The sequence below is a fragment of the Mesoplodon mirus genome, assembly GCF_964341445.2.
Source record: "Mesoplodon mirus genome assembly, chromosome: 15".
NCBI lineage: Eukaryota > Metazoa > Chordata > Mammalia > Artiodactyla > Ziphiidae > Mesoplodon > Mesoplodon mirus.
In genome coordinates this window covers 21,445,532-21,462,954 of record NC_138991.1, presented here as the reverse complement: position 1 = coordinate 21,462,954, position 17,423 = coordinate 21,445,532, and the positions used below count along the sequence as shown (strand labels likewise).

General features: G+C 46.5%; 1 protein-coding gene across 2 annotated transcripts in view; it reads right to left on the bottom strand.

Annotated features, from left to right (window-relative positions):
* The window catches only part of TGM2 (transglutaminase 2), a 32,816-nt gene extending 32,625 nt beyond the window's left edge, over positions 1-191 (bottom strand). For both annotated transcript variants that reach the window (XM_082600626.1, XM_082600627.1), the window contains exon 1: positions 103-191. In XM_082600626.1, coding sequence (XP_082456752.1) covers positions 103-112 — 10 coding nt within the window. In that variant the 5' untranslated portion in view covers positions 113-191. The remainder of the gene's footprint in view (positions 1-102) is intronic.
* Positions 192-17,423: the final 17,232 nt, after the last annotated feature.

The following is a 17,423-nucleotide window of genomic DNA, read 5'->3' as shown; positions in this document are numbered from 1 at the left end:
CACCGGTGGGACCACAGAGACCAGGTAAGGATGGCTGGACCCGGGGCCCCTGAACGGTCGCAGCGGCGCTGACCCTGATACTGCGCTGACCCTGATACTCACCCTCGGCCATGGTCGGGTGGTGGCTGTGCTCCTCAGACCGGTGGCAGGACTCTCCAAGTGCAGACCACTAGCGACGGGCAATGCAGAGGCTGAGACCGACGGTGAACTTATGGCCCGTTTAGGGGCGGGCTAGGGGCGGGGCCTCGCGGGAAGGCGGGGACCAGGCGGGGACCTGGCGGGGAGGCGGTGCCCTGTCTGGGTCCACGCTCCTCTCCACCAGCCGGCTGGGGCGCACCCAGGGGTCAGGAGACGAGGGAGGAAGTGAAGGTTGGGCAAGGGCGCCCCCTGGGGAAACAGCGCAGGGCTGGGACGGCAGCCACAGGGACACACAGACCAGGACACCCAGACGCACCTGGATATGCAGAGTCAGATCTTGGGTAACAGAGAAACCTGCATACAGAAACACACACACAGATACAGACACACAATTGCACCAGGACACACAGGCGTACTTCGATAGACAGACATGGACCCGCAGTCAGGTCAGACCCGGGATCAAGAAGACACACACACCGTCAGATAAAGATACATATGGAGCAGACACAGACACACAATCAGGGACGTAGGGTTGTGGACGCACAGAGACACAGACACACTGTGACAGATATGGCAAATAAACCTGGACACACAGACACGGTGACATGGACAGAAAATCAGATTAAAATCCGAGACGTGACTGCACATAGTCACAGCCAGGCACACACGGACAGGTACCCACCAAGAACCACACACAAATAAGCAGGTGTCCGGATGCACCCAGCTCATAGACACACAGACCACACACCACCAGAGGTGGACACAAAATCAGATTGGGGCACTTACAGACACACAAAGGTGCAGATACTGGGAGACGGACACACAGACAGACATGGCCTCATGTACAAACATGCAGACACACCCACAAAGACAGACACAATACACCTGACTCTGTCACAAAATCCAGAGACATCCCTCTATCTCATCCATCCGTCTATCCATCTAATCATCCATCCATCTCATCATTCATTCATCCATCTACTCACCCATCCATCCATCCATCCACTTACCCCTCCCCTACTCCCTCCCTCTACTGATGATGTTCCTTCAAGTCCAGCCTGTGCCAGAAGGAAACAAAGCCAACGTCCCAGGGACTCAACCTCTGACCTCTCACTCCTAGTACCCTAGGGGGTGGGGGGATCACCCATTCTTCTCCCTCTGGTCCCCCAGCCTCCTATGGTTCTTAGCCACCACAAATCCTGAACAGGGAGGGTCCTTAGAGAGGCAGGGGCCTGTGAGCCTCCTCCAGCCCTTTTTCCATATTTATGGATGGATTAGGCTACAAAATTGGCCCCAGTTTCCATTCCTGTGTGACACAGCGCAGGGAACAAACCTGTGTTGTTTTCATAGATGTGTGTCCCTGAGTCAAATGGAGCCTGCCTGAGGTCTTAGTGAACCAACTTACAACAGTTTTGGGCCCTGCGGACCCATAAGATAGCCCAATGGGTGAACCTTGTCATTGCCCCATCTCATAGATTGTTGTAGAAACTGTTTCCTACAGCTAAAAAGAGCTCAAAGGAAGGAGTGAGTGCACGAACATCAGTCAAGAAGCCAGGGTTTGAGATCCCGCTATGTAGTCCTGGGCAGGTATTTTGGCTCTGCAGGCCTCAGTCTCCCCCTCTGCAAAATGAGGACAAGAATTCCTCCCTCACAGGCCTGGAGGAAGACTCAACCATAATGACTGAGTTTGGGCACCTAGTACATAGTGATCACTCAATAACTGGGGCCTCTGAGTTTTGGAGCAAAAATGCCATGTGTCCCAGAACCTGGCTCTGAGAGTAGGGACCTCAAAGAGAAACAGGAGGCCCCGGGGACAGTCAGGCTCTGCAGAAGAAAGGCTGCAGGCTCAGCGTTTCTACAAGAGTCAGACCTGCCCCACATGAAAGGATGGGTTTTGCCTTTGTCCATTCTTTTCCATTTGGAAATGACATTTCTTCTCCACTTGGCACTAATCTCCCCTTATCACCCCCACCTGGGAGTTCCCTGGAGGGCAGGAATACACTGGAAGCTTTTTACCCATCAGGTTGTTCCTGGTGCCCTGCATGGGGCTTGGTACAGAGTCCCAGACCCGTCCCTGACCACGCCAGCTTCCACCTCTTCCTTCCTCTCCCTGTTTCTGTAGAACTATGACCACCTAAGTGATTCAGGCTCTTGAGCAATCCCAGGGAAGTCCAAATCAGAACTGGCTTCCAAGAAGTGACAGGTCAAGACCAGACCACAGGCTGAGCCCAAAGACCTGGATTCCAGGCCTGGTGACCAGGGGGCCCTTGCCTCACGCTGGGCCACAGTTTTCCCATCTGCTCAGAGGGGTTGGGAAACTCTGCCTTGTCTTACCTTACTGTGCAAGTAAAAACTCAAAAACCATTTTACTGAGGGGGAAACTGAGGCCCAGGGAGGGTGGTTGTGAGCTCAAGGTCCCCAGACAGTGCAGGAGGTGACCCTTCATCATCCCTTACAGGGGACGTGCAGGGCAGGGCACAGCTGAGGTCATTCTTCACTGTGTGATCCTGGGTAAATTACTAGACCTGACCAAACCTCAATCTCCTCATCTATAAAGCAGGTATAATAAGAATCACCACTTCTGGGAATTAGAGATAATGTCTGTGCAGTGGGGGGCACATAGTAAGTGCTCAGTAAATGTCACCTAAAACTTTTTTATGATGATGTCATCAAGAGTCAAGCCTCCCGTTCCCCACAAAAGGGAGATTCTGACGTGCGTAAGTGAAGCAGGTTGCAAACAAGGTAGAATATTTGCATATTCTCTAATATTTGGGGGCTTCTTAGAAGAACTCCCTGCCTCATAAGTAAGTCTTGGACTTAGGGTCACTGATGGATGCCTGAACTCCCCCATTCGAGGGATCAGTCCTTCATTCCATAAGGATTTCCAGGCCTTGAGGTGGAGACAAAGGTGCATGTTTAGAACTTTGGAATAGCCCATTACCAGTCAGATATTCTGTTTAAATCTCACAATATGATTTTAGTCATTTATTAAATGAGGAAACTGGGGCTCAGAGAGGTGAAGTGACTTGCCCGAGGTCACACAGTCAGTAAGTCGGGGCATGGAACTTGGGCTTGGTTCAAAAGCCTGGGCTGGCTCTTCCAGGGTTCAGAGGTCAGTCCTATCCTGCACCCCCCCAACCCCATTCCTGCCCACCCAGGGGTGGGGTCTCAGGGGCCTGGGGCTTGTCTAATCTTACAGCTCTTGGCAAGTGAGGCCTCCAAGAGCAGTGGTCCATGCTTGTGACCCATGGGTGTCTGGTGTACTGTAGATGTTCAATAAATGTCTATGGCATGAGAGAGGGAGGGAAGAGTCAGAGAAGAAGGAAGAATGGAAAGAAGGAAGGAAGGGAAGAAAAGGAAAAGGATTAAGGTTCAGAGAGGTTGGGGAAACTGCCTGAGGTTACAGCATAGCTGGGCTCCCAAGCCCTGGCTGGGCTCCGCTATTCCCTAAGGACAAGGGACCCCCAGACCAGAGATGCCCCTGGATGGCTGAGCTGGGAGGGGAGGGAGGGCTGGGCGGTAGTGGGTGAGACCGTAATAAGGACATGGTCTCAGCTTTTCTACCAGCTGGTGACTAATGGCAAATGAGCAAAGTCTAGCATGAAGCCCATGGAGGGCAGGGCCAGAATCCCCTGAGGTGAGAGGGGCTGAAGTAGGGGTGTTAGGACAGGGGACTTAGGGAAAGTGTCAAGGGGCAGGCATGACCTTTTAGGCCCTTTGAGAGGGAGTATGGTGGGTGGCCTCTCCGAGGTAGGACCTGGGTGTCCCAGGCTGTGGGGAGCAGAGAGCAGGGCACCTGACTGGGGAGGGCCCTCCCAATGTGTCCATGTTGCAGATGGAAAAACTGATCTGGCCATGGTGTCCTCAGCTCCACCCTTAGAATGTGCCCCCCTCCTAACTCCCTGCCCCCAGCATAAGGTCTCAGCCCCAACTCTGCCACTTAAGCCCTAGGGACCATGAGTACTTTAGTTTATTTCTCTGAAACTTCAGTTTCTGTTTCTGTAAAAGCAGGAATCACAACCCAGCCCTCCTGGGGCTGATGTGAGAAAGAGAGGAGGTATGGGGTCAAAGGGAGCCTTCTGAGAAGTGATCTGAGCTTGTCCCTCTCCTTCTGAAACCCCTGGGGGAAGGTATGAGCTCTTCAGCCGGCATTCGAGGCCCTGCAGCTCTGGCCCAGCTTACCCTCCAATCGCATCTCTCACATTTGTATCCTCCAGCCTCACCAGACACACTACCGGCCCCCAAATGCACCCTGCAATTATCTACCTCCAAGTCTTTGCTCAAGGTGTGCCATCTGAGATGCCCTCCCCTCTTCACCTATCAAAATTTCACCCAGGCTTCACGCCCCTCCAAAGGCCACCTCCTCCTAGAGCAGGATTTCCCTTCCCTCATGCCCAGTACCTGCAGGACACAGTCACAGTCTGCGTTGTATAAGGACCAATGTGTGCGTGTGTGTGTGTGTGTGTGTGTGTCTGTCTGTCTGTCTGTCTGTCTGTCTCCCACTGCCCACCTGGCTCTTAGTGGCTGCTCAATAAATGTCTGTTGAATGAATAAGTGACCTGCGGCAGAGAGAGAGAGAAACAGAGACACAGAGAGAGAGAGATTTGTTCAAGCTTGTGCCAGACTCAGGGGGTTACCCCCAGAGCCTTGATTGGCAGGATTTGTGGTGCCTGGGGCAGGATCAGGAGCCAGGGCATGGTGCTGGGGCATCTTTCAATTCTTGTTGCCTCCACCAGAGATGAGAAGTCTGGGCCCAACTTACTCTCCAGTCATATCTCCTACAATCCCAGGAGTAGGCAGACTCACTGCTGAGCCTCAGAGAGGGCAAATAGCTTTCCCCAGATCACACAGCAAGTTAGGGCAGAGTCAGGGTGGGGCCTCCAAACACAATAGAAAAACAAGTCCTGGCCTGTACCTCTACTCTCCATTTTGGAAAGGTAGAAAGCTGCTTTTATTTAACTTGGCAATAGGGCATTGCGTTGTAACTGGGAATGGGGTGAAACAAGAGACTTGTACAATGGAACCAGGGTGAGTTGGTGTGGCAGGGGCTGACGTGGGGTCCGAGAGCACTAGGCTCCAACCCTGCTCTCCCTCTTACTGGCTGTGTGGCCTCAAGTCTTAATCTCCCATAAAAAGGGACAACTTCCCTCCACCCCCAGCTCACTGGCTCAGAGGAGGAGACCCAAAGACGTGAAAGCCCCTCCCAAGGAGAGTAACTTGATTCTATTATTGTTGTCACAATTATGTGGTTACAGTTCTTAACTCTCCAGACACCCCGGGGAATGGAGAGTTTTAGGATTTTGGGGGAGTGGAGTCCTGACCATTTCAGGCAGCAAGATTTGCTTTAATCATAGGAAAACCCACTTCAGACCCTTACTCACAACCAATTATCACTTACTTGGCATACAATCCTAGCAAAGATGTAACACCGTCACGGAAGTAACAGCCCCTAAAGGTTAGACGTTAAGACCTTAGGACTGGAGAGAAGAAACACTAGAGGTGGGAAGTGCCAAGAGAGAGGGAGACGACAGAAAAGCTGCACAGGCGGGTGCAGGTGCTCTGACATTGGTAAGGTCTAGGACCATTTGGAGTTGGGTAAATAGTCCAGCCTCATGGGGCAATCATCAGCGGTCATGATAGTGACCCAGAGGCATCCTGTGAGTAGAAGGAACTGTCTGTTCTGCCCACTGAGCCCCTGAGACACTTACCACTCCTTCCCTGCTTCTTTTAGCAGCAGTGCAATTCAGCTGCAAGGACACAGGTATGGGGGCTCAACACACCTGGGTTCAAAGCCAGCTCTGCCATTTACTTTCCTGTGTGTGATCTTGGCTAAGTCACAGCACTTCCAAGCCCCAGTTTCCTCATCTGTAAAATGGGCATGATAATAATCGTGCCTACTTCTCAGGCTTTTTGTGAGGATTAACACCATGCCTGGTAGAGAATAAACACTCAAAAAAGTGTTATTTGACAATTTAAGAAAATGAAGTAGTGATGCATCTACAACACGGAGGAAATTCCAAACCATTATGCTCAGGAAAAGAAACCAATCTCAGAAGACCACATATTCTGTGATTCCATTTATATGAAATGCCCAGAATAGGCAACTCCACAGAGACAGAAAGTGGATGAGTGGTTGTCAGGGACTGAAGGGAGGGGGGATGGAGAGTGACTGCTAATGGGCTTGGGGTTTCTTTGGGAGGGTGAGGAAAATGTTCTACCATTAGATTGTGGTGATGGTTGCACAAATATGTGAATATACTAAACACCATTGAATTGAACATTATAAATGGATGAATTTTATGGGGTGTAAATTATATCTCAACAACATGGTTTTTTAAAACGAAAGTGGATTTAAAAAACAAAACACAAGAATAAAGCTCTGAAAGCCTTTGCAAATACTGTCCCATTTTCAAATTAAACCTAAGAGAAATACTTGCACTTGTGCCCAAAGAGTCTGTAAAGGGAGGGTCTTTACATCATTATTCCTTCTGGCGAAAACTGGCCACAACCTAAGTGCCCAGCAAAGGGGGATGAATAAATAAGCCATGCCTGGGAATATTATATGGCAGTTAAAAACCAGAAGAAGTAGTCCTCTGTGTATGGACAATGAAAACAATTCCAAGCCATAATGTTGAGCAAAGAAAGTAAATTGCAGGACATTACGTAGGTTATGATTCCACAAGACTGTTCATTTCCCATGAGAACAAATAAGTAAATATATGTAAAATATGTAAACAGAAGTATACAAAAGAAGGTTTGGAAAAATTCTCTCCAAATTGCTGATGGTGATGGGAGGAGTACTGTGGCCATATTTAGGGGGTAAGTAGTGGTGATTAAAGGTGGTTTCAGTATTTCCTGGAAGGTGGAAAATTTTTAAGAGGGGAAGTGTTTTTATGTATCCCTTTGGTAATTAAAGATTAATTTTTCAAGAGAAAAAGAATAACCTGTTTACATTTAGAACTGAGCTTTTATAAAAATGGAAATACTCCAAAATAAAGAAATTCTGGCAAAGAAGGTAGAAAAAATATAGACTGAGAAAAAAAAAAAGAAAAGAAATCTGCCCCCCACCCCCTTCCAAAAAAAGAACAAAACAAAATCCACAATCAGCCCATAAAAAAAACACTTTTGTTAGTACTGGAACAATCTTACAAAACCAAACCCACGATCACAGCACATGAGTAAAGGAGAAATTCACAAGTGTTCCCACATCTGAAATTTGGAATTTTGAGAATGGTACACTGAGTTTCTGTTTACTTCACAATCCTGTTTATGTCTTTAAATGCTTCTGGAGTGCTTAATCCCAGTGAAATCCAAGAAAGTGCTTGAAAAATTTTTACTGTGTTAAAAGGAGGGTCAGAGAGGTGAAGTGACTAGCCCAAGGTCACACAGTTAAGAAGCGGCAGAGCAAGCGCTCTGAAGTCCATACCTGTAACCCACACTGCTGGAACTCATGCCAGGGGAGTTAAGCCTTGGCATGGGGACCTGGTTAAGCCCCCATGGCCGTTTGGGGCTGTGAAGACATGGGGGATGAACCACTGGATTCGGTAGCATTACCCTGCCTCTCCCCCACTTAGGCTAGGTCATTGGTTGTGTCTGCTTGACACACTCCACTCAGTCAATAAGAATCAAACACACTTTCTTTCATGGAAATAAATAACCGTCTAGGGCAGTGGCTGAGCTTGTCCAGCTAAATTGAACACTTGTGTGGCTGAACTAATCGTTGTTTCTCCCGCCTGTTTGATGAGCCACTCGAGAGATTGTCCGAACCCAGTGTTTGTAGGTCTGAAGCAGCACTCAGCTCGACCCCATTAGTCTGAAACCCAACTTTCACATCTGAAGGGAGTCTGCCATCACCATGTCCCATCGTCACAGAAGATGCAAGTTTTAGTCTCATTCCTGCAAAGGCAGAGCTCAGTATCCAGGATAATATACCCCAAGGCTACAGGCCTCTGCAGTTGATGGAGTCCTCTTTGTAGACACAGCTCATTTGCCTCTGGGTAAACTGCCCTTTTCTACAGGCTTGATGGGGCTGTCAATCAGATGGCCCTGCCCAACTCTAGTTAAGGTGGGCCTGGGACCCAAACTCAGCCAATCAGATGCTCTCCTGGGACTTTGAATCTTCTGGCTCTGACACAAGTTATAAATGATGGTTAAAGTTCGCTGGTTCATTCCTAAAACTACGTCACTTTTTGTCTTTTCTTTTTTTTTTTTTTTTCTCGTACGCGGGCCTCTCACTGTTGTGGCCTCTCCCGTTGCGGAGCACAGGCTCCGGATGCGCAGGCTCAGCGGCCATGGCTCACGGGCCCAGCCGCTCCGCGGCATATGGGATCCTCCCAGACCGGGGCACGAACCCGTATCCCCTGCATCGGCAGGCGGACTCTCAACCACTGCGCCACCAGGGAGGCCCTTTTTTGTCTTTTCTGAAGCTAGGATTTTTAGCTTTTCTTTGACTTTTTTTTAAGTCACATTTATTGAGTTACAATTTACATGCAATCCATTTCACCTTTTTGAGTGTACAGTTCAATGAGCTGACAAACATATACTGTCCTGTTACTATATCACAACCGTGATAGAACATTTCCATTACCCCCAAAATTTCCCTCCTGCCCTTTTCCTGGCAATTCTCTCCCCACTTCCTCTGTCCCTGGCAACCACTGACTGTTTTGTCTTTTCGGATTGCTGTATGAATGGAATCATGCAATAGATACCCTTTTGAGTCTGGCTTCTCTCCCTTAGCATAATGCATTTGAGACTCATCCAGTTGTTGCAAGTATTGGCCGTACCTTCCTTTGTGTTGCTGAGTAGTAAATACTCCATTGAATGAATACATCACAGTTTATTTCTACATTAACCAGCTGAAGGACATTTGGGTTGTTCTGGGTGATTATAGATAGAGCTGCTATAAACATAGAGGTACAGCTCTTTGTGTGGACATATATTTTCATTTCTTTTGTGTAAATACGTGTAAGCCATTCCCATGTCCTTCCAAGTGATTTTTTGGGAAATTGTTAAGCTGCCCTGAGTCTGTGCCTGTTCATGTAACCAAAGACTGGAACGGACATTTCTCTTATTTAATTCTCCCAACGACTCTATGGGGTTTAGGGATTGTTGTCCTCATTTTACGGAGGAAACCGAGGCTCAGAGAGCCTAAATAACCTGCCCTGGACCACGGAGCAGAGACTTGAATCCAAATCAAAGTCATGAAGGGAGCCATAGCTGCCTTTCTAAATCACTGGTCACCTTGGTGGGAGGGGAACAGCTTCATAATGCAGGTTCTAACACCTGTTGATTGACTGACGGTTGGTAGAATAAATGCTTTACTCCCTTTCTCTGGCCTCAGTTTGCCCACTTGAGAAATGACAAGGTTGGGCCAATAATGAATTTCTGATGCTCTAGATTCTGTGATTTTGACATGCTGTGACTAAGATGGAGTCGTCTGATAAACCATTCCTGGGAAATGGAGCTGGTAGGGGAGTGGAGCCCAGCGCTCACCCCACAACAGCCACACTAGGTGGCTTCCTGAGCTTGCACCCCAGCTAGCTGACCCCCAGAAGAGCAATTTGCACTCTCTGCCTTTCTGGCCTGAGAAAAAAAATACCCCTGTCACACTGGATTAGCATCACCCCTCTTACTGAGAATCTTCTCATGGATGCAGTCCCCTCTCTTCGTCAATATTTTCGCAACGTTCAGGTTTCTAAATAAGACCTGACAGGTTGAGTTCTTTTTTTTTTTTTAAGCTTTTAAAAATAAAATGAATCACCTTGTGCATGGTCTGGAGGCTCAAATTAGATTAACCCTGTCCTTTCCTAAGCGACAGTCAGGCCGTAGGCCTTGCTGGGGGGATGGAGAGGTGGGAGGAGGGAAGTGGCTGATGCCTCATCTCAGATTAAGTCCTGCATGAAGACCCACCTTCTTCCTAGGTCCCCATTCTACCTGGGTGGTACCCAGGCTTATCAGGAAGCCCAGAGGCAGAGTGATGGAGAGCTTCCGGGTGCAATAGCTGCCCAACCTCATGCAAATAACTTCATGTCTCTGCACCTCAATTTTCTCACCTGGATAATGGGTATAATGACAGTTCCAGCCTCCCAGACTTGAGAATATATGCGCTATTGTATGGGATAGCATAGGTCACAGCAAGAGCTACACAAGTATTGGCTGTTTTAATGACTCATTATTATTTTCAAGGGCTTCAGGTGCCTCAATTCCATCTGTACCTGCAAGTCAGCTCTGGGGTGTGGGTGAGAGGGGATGCTAGCATCTTGTGCACCTACTGTGTGCCAGTTCTGTGTGAAGAAGACTTATGCATGTTCTTGCTTTTTGTTGATTTGTTTGCAGTCCCATCTGGCCCTACAAAGACTCTAAGTTGTCATTCTCTCCGGTAATTCTCTGTCTGCGTGATGAATGGCTCCACTCACCAATTTCCAATGAGAAGAGTGAGGTTGAGAGAGAGCAGCAAGGTTGCCTGCGGTCACTGGATGGAAATTCTGGAGCTGGGCTGAACCCAGGGGTCAGTCGGGTGGTTTCACACTTGGTCTGCCCATTCCCTGTGGATCCCAGGATCCCAGCCCCATGTTTTTTGGGGTTTTTTTTGCCACGGTGCACAGCATGTAGGATCTTAGTTCCCTGACCAGGGATCAAACTCATGCCCCCCTGCATTAGGAGCACAGAGCGCAGAGTCTTAACCACTGGACCGCCAGGGAAGTCCCCCAGCCCTGCGTTCTGACACATCCCGCCAGCTGAACACAATGGACCACCTCCACACACCACCCCCCACTCCCACCCTTTCTCAGCTGCCATCTGGCAGCCCTGGAAAAAGTGCATCTTTCCAGACCAGCAGCTCCAAGACCCACTGGGACTGCCTTGCTGGAGCTCAGACAGGACATTCACTGCGGTGCCCTGAGGACCAAGAAGCCAGCCGGACTTTGGCCTTCATTAACCCTCCCTCCCAGGTTCCCAGAGAACAGCCAGCACCAGCTCAGCAGCTCAGCCACCTCCAATGGCTTTTGTTAAAGCCTTTCAGTGCCAGTCCCTCACCCCCCCGCCCCGCGCCTTTTACCGATGGGGAAACTGAGGCACTTGCCCAGGACCAGGTCCGCCTAGCTCTGAAACGCATGCTTTTTGCAAAATATCTTTCCTTTGTCAAGGGGCCAATTGCTCACTGGGGTGGGAGCTAGGATGTGGGGAGAGCAGAGAAGAGGCTGGTGTTACAGTCCAGGCAGGAGAGGATGGAGGCCCAGGCTAGCGAGGTGGTGGGGCCCTGTTCACGCCTTGGTGCCTTTGCCCTTTGCCCTTTGTTCTTTGTGCTTGTCTATCCTTCACATCTACCCCAGGGTCACATGTCCCAACAATGGCTGCCACATCAACATCTGCACGGCCATCACTCGCTAAGCGCGCGCTGTGTGTAGGGACCTGCGCTTTCCATCCACCATCTCCATTCCCTTCCTGCTCACTCAGCTCCCGTCATGCTGGCCTCCCTGCCACTCCTTCAGCTTGCCAGGCATGCTCCCAGCTAAGAGCTTTTGCACTGGCTGTTCCCTCTTTCTGAGGTGCTCTTCTCTGGTGTGGTGACCTGGGCACAATGTGGGTGCCGAGAAGGGTGTGCTGTATCTGAATGGGGGGCAGTGATAAGCTTGGAGGAAACTCAGTGAAAGAAGGGGTGAAAATGGGCTTCCCTGGTGGCGCAGTGGTTGAGAATCTGCCTGCTAATGCAGGGGACACGGGTTCAAGCCCTGGTCTGGGAAGATCCCACATGCCGCGGAACAACTGGGCCCGTGAGCCACAGCTACTGAGCCTGCGCATCTGGAGCCTGTGCTCCAGCAACAAAAGAGGCCTCGATAGTGAGAGGCCCGCGCGCCGCGATGAAGAGTGACCCCCCGCTTGCCACAACTAGAGAAAGCCCTCGCACAGAAGTGAAGAACCAACATAGCCAAAAATAAATAAATAAACAAATGTGGGTTTAAAAAAAAAAAAAAAAAAGAAAGAAGGGGTGAAGAGTTGGCCCTAACCCTAACCCTAACCCCACCCCCAACCCCACATTAGATGCTGTAAGACCCTGGAGATTGCTTAACTCTCTTCTGTCTCGAATCCTCTTTGGTTCTTAAGTGAGCCGACAGCAGCACTGGGCTCTCTGGCTCATCACAGCTCATGGGAGAGAAGAGGTCGTGTCCTCAGAAGCCCACCGGTTCAGCTTTGTCATTTTATAGCTAAGGACACTGAGGCCCAGAGAGGGCTCTCTTTGTCTTGAGACCCATAAACCATTAGAGACAAAGCTGTGGGTTTTTTTTTTTTAAGTGATTACTTTACTTATGGGATACTTTATTTATTGAACTTTTATTGAGCACCTACTATGGGGTGAATCATGAATAAGACACAGTTCCTGCTGTCAAGGAACTCTCAGGTCAGTGAGGGAAACAGGTTAGAAGACACTCACTGGGTAAACATTAATTCCCATGTACTGTGTTCAGGGCTGTGGTGGAGGAAAGCTTGGGGCCTCAGGGAACCCAGATGGGAGAGAGAGTCTCTCTGTGTGGCAGATCAGGGCAGGCTTCATGGAAGAGGTAACACTGAATCTGGGTTTTGCAGTACGAATAGGAGTTTGTCAGGCAGATACCGTAAAGAGGAGCATTTCATGCAAAGGGACCTATCTGTGCATACCGGGGCAAAGTCATAGGGGTGAGGAAGAGTGGAAAATTCATGGGAAGGGGATGTCACATGGAGTGGCTGGAGTTTAGGGGTACTTGGAAGGAACGTTAAGGCTGAAAAGCATGGAAGGGCCCAGACCACATGGAAGGGCCTTGAATTCCAGGCTCAGTTTAGGCCAAAGGGAGCCATGGGAAAGCTTTTAAATGGGCGAGTGGTGTGGTTAGGGCTGAGTTTGGGAAAGATAATGAGGTAATCATTAATCATGGAATTTTAGAGCTTGAATTGAGTGATTATCATGATCCCTGGGCCCTATTTTATTTATTTTTATTTATTTATTGGAATTTTGGCTTTTTATTTTATTTTTTTATACAGCAGGTTCTTATTAGTTATCCATTTTATACATATTAGTGTGTATATGTCAATCCCAATCTCCCAATTCATCCCACAACCACCACCACCCCCCCACCACTTTCCCCCCTTGGTGTCCATACGTTTGTTCTCTACATCTGTGTCTCAATTTCTGCCCTGCAAACCGGTTCATCTGTACCATTTTTCTAGGTTCCACATATATGCATTAATATACAATATTTGTTTTTCTCTTTTTGACTTACTTCACTCTGTATGACAGTCTCTAGATCCAACCACATCTCTACAAATGACCCAATTTTGTCCCTTTTTATAGCTGAGTAGTATTCCATTGTAATATATGTACCACATCTTCTTTATCCATTTGCCTGTCAATGAGCATTTAGGTTGCTTCCATGACCTGGCTATTGTAAATAGTGCTGCAATGAACATTGGGGTGCCTGTGTCTTTTTGAATTATGGTTTTCTCTGGGTATATGCCCAGTAGTGGGATTGCTGGGTCATATGGTAATTCTGTTTTTAGTTTTTTAAGGAACCTCCATACTGTTCTCCATAGTGGCTGTATCAATTTACATTCCCACCAACAGTGCAAGAGGGTTCCCTTTTCTCCACACCCTCTCCAGCATTTGTTGTTTGTAGATTTTCTGAAGATGGCCATTCTAACAGGTGTGAGGTGATACCTCATTGTAGTTTAGATTTGCATTTCTCTAATAATTAGTGATGTTGAGCAGCTTTTCATGTGCTTCTTGGCCATCTGTATGTCTTCTTTGGAGAAAGTCTCTGAAGTGACAAATTTCTGAAGACAGCAGTTACCAAGCTTCCAGGATGTTGTAGAGGCAGCAGCTCCCATAGGTAGACAGTACGGTGGTGACTTACGAGTCATTCCCAGAGACACAGCCCACTCACCAGGTCTTTCAGTAATTTTTCAAGAACCCAACTTCCAGTATTAAGTCTCTTTCTGTTTAAAGCAGAAAATGTGGTTTCTGCTTCCTGCAACTGAACTCTGAATGATATAAACTATGCTTTTGAGCCTGTTGACAATGATTGCCTCAGGATAAATTTCTAATCATGGAATCAAGGATTCAATCTTTGTTTAAACAGTTTTATTGAGATATAATTAATGTACCATAAAATTCATCCATTTAAAGTGCACAGTTTCATGGCTTTTAATATATTCAAAGTTGTGGATTCATCACCACAATCTAATATTAGAGCATTTTCTTCACCTCCCAAAAGAAACTCCATACCCATTTGCAGTCATTCTCTACACTCCTTCTCATCCTAGGCAACTACTAATCTACTTTCTGTCTCTATGGATTTTCCTATTCTGAACATTTCGTATAAATAGAATCATACAGTACGTGGTCTTTTTGACAGGCTTCTTTCACGTGGCATAATGATTTCAAAGTTTGTCCATGCTGTAGCAGATATCAGAATTTCATTGCTTCTTATTGCCGGATCATATTCCATCAGTGGATATATCATTCATCAGTTGATGGACATTTGGGTTGTTTCTAGTTTTAAGCTATTGTGAATAATGCATCTGTGAACATTCGTGTGCATGTTTTCGTGTGGATGTATATTTTAATTTCTCTTGGGTATATACTTAGAAGTGGAATTGTTGAATTACATGGTAACTCTTTAATTTTTTGAGAGACTGCCAAACTTCTTTCCAAAGTTGTTTCACTATTGTACATTCCTATTAGCAATGGTTGAATTTCTATTTTCTCCGCATTCTCCCTGGCACTTAATATTGTCTCTTTGTTTATTATAGCCATTAGAGGATGTCATGGATTTGAATTACATTTCCCTAGTGACTAACTATGTTAAACATCTTTTCACGTGCTTATTGGCCACTTGTATATCTTCTTTGGAGAAATGTCCATTCAGATCCTTAGCCCATTTTTAAGTTGTTATCTTTTCATTATATATATAGTTCTTAGGGTTATTTATATATTCTAGATACAAATCCCCTATAATACATGTGATTTGCAAATATTTGCTCCCATTCTTGGGTTGTCTTTTCGCTTTCTTGATGATATTATTTGCAGCACAAAAGTTTTTTCTCTCACCGTTGTGGCCTCTCCCGTTGCGGAGCAGAGGCTCCGGACGCACAGGCTCAGCGGCCATGGCCCACGGGCCCAGCCGCTCCGCGGCATATGGGATCCCCCCGGACCGGGGCACGAACCCGCGTCCCCTGCATCGGCAGGCAGACTCGCAACCACTGCGCCACCAGGGAAGCCCAAAAGTTTTTAATCGTGATGAAGCCCTATCTATTTTTTTTGTGCCATTTGTGTTTTTGGTGTTATATTTAAGAAGGCTTTGCCTAACCTAAGGTCATGAAGGTTTACTCCTGTATTTTCTTCTAACAGTTTTATAGTTTTAACTCTCGGTTTTTTAAAATAAGTATATTTATTTATTTATATTTATATATTTTTTATTTTTGGCTACGTTGGGTCTTTGTTGCTGTGGGCGGGCTTTCTCTAGTTGTGGGGAGTGGGGCTACTCTTCGCTGCGGTGCGTGGGCTTCTCATTGCAGTGGCTTCTCTTGTTGCGGAGCATGGGCTCTAGGCGCACGGGCTTCAGTAGTTGTGGCACGCAGGCTCAGTAGTTGTGGCACACGGGCTTAGTTGTTCTGTGGCATGTGGGATCCTTCCGGACCAGGGCTCGAACCCATGTCCCCTGCATTGGCAGGCAGAGTCTTAACCACTGTGCCACCAGGGAAGTCCCTATAGTTTTAACTCTTGCATTCAGATCTATGATCCATTTTGAGTTGATTTTTTTTGTATGGTGTGCATGTGGATATCCAGTTGTCCCAGCATCAGTTGCTGAAAGATTTCTTTCACCTATTGAGTAGTCTTGGCATCCTTGTTGAAAATCAATTGACCAAAAATGTAAGGGTTTATTTCTAGACTCTCAATTCTATTCTCTTGATCTACATGTCTGTCTTTAATGCCAGCCAACATTGTCTTGATTGCTGTAGATTTGTAGTTAGTTTTGAAATTGGGAAGAGTGAATCCTCCAACTTAGCTCTTCTTTCTCAAGATTGTTTTTAATATTTGGTGTCCCTTGCAATACCACGTGAATTTTAGGATAATCTTGTCAATTTCTGCAAAAAAAAAAAAGTCAGCTAGAATTTAGATAGAGATTGCACTGAATCTTTAGATCAATTTGGAGAGTATTGCCATTTAAACAATATTAAGTCTTCTGGTCCATAAACGTGGAATGTCTCTCCATTTATTTAGATCTTTCATTTCTTTCAACAATGTTTTGTAGTTTTCAGTATACAAGTCTTGCACTTCTTCTGTTAAATGTACTCCAAAATATTTGATTCTTTTTGATACTGTTGCAGGTGGAATTGTTTTCCTAATTGCATTTCATTTGTTCATTGCTAGTGTATACAAATACAATAGATTTTTGTATATCAATCTTGTATACTGGAACCTTGCTAAAATCATTTATTAATTCTAATAATTTTCCAGTGGTTCCTTAGGGTTTTCTCTATATAAGATTATGTCATCTACAAATAAACATAGTTTGACTTCTTTCCAATCTGGATGCCTCTTATTTTATTTTCTTAACTGATTGCTCTGGTTGGAACCTCCAGTACAATATTAAATAGAAATGGCAAGAGAAGACATCATTGTCTTGTTCCTGATCTTACAATGAAAATATCTAGTCTTTTGCCAGTAAATATCATGTTAGCTGTGGGTTTTTCATAGATACCCTTTATCAGATTGAGGACTCACCCATTTTTTAAGACTTCTGCTTTGTTATATGAATCATGCTCCACTGACATGCCAATCATTTTCCTCTTGGCCACATTATTCCAGTGAAAACCTGAGTCACTATCAAGGTGTAACCTCTAGAAATGACCAGAACTCTGCAGGTGATGACTAATCAGCAGAGAGAGAGAGAGAGACTGAATGAATCACCTCCCTTGATCTAGTTACAATACTCCTATTCATGGAACTTAATGTAGAACTGGATTTATGATTGATGACTGTAATCATACTGTGGATTTCTTTATGAGCTTCAGCTAAGTTAGTGGCTCTCAACCCTGTCTGTCCAAAGACACTGCCCCCAATAGCTTTTTATTGAAGTAAAACATTGTTATGTGTCAACTTGGCTGGGCTACAGTACCCAGATATTTGGCCAAACATTATTCTAGGCATTTCTGTGAGGATATTTTTAGATGGGATTAACAGTTAAATTGGTAGACCTTGAGTAAAGCAGATTATTCTCCATCATGTGGGTGGGTCTCATTTAATCAGTTGA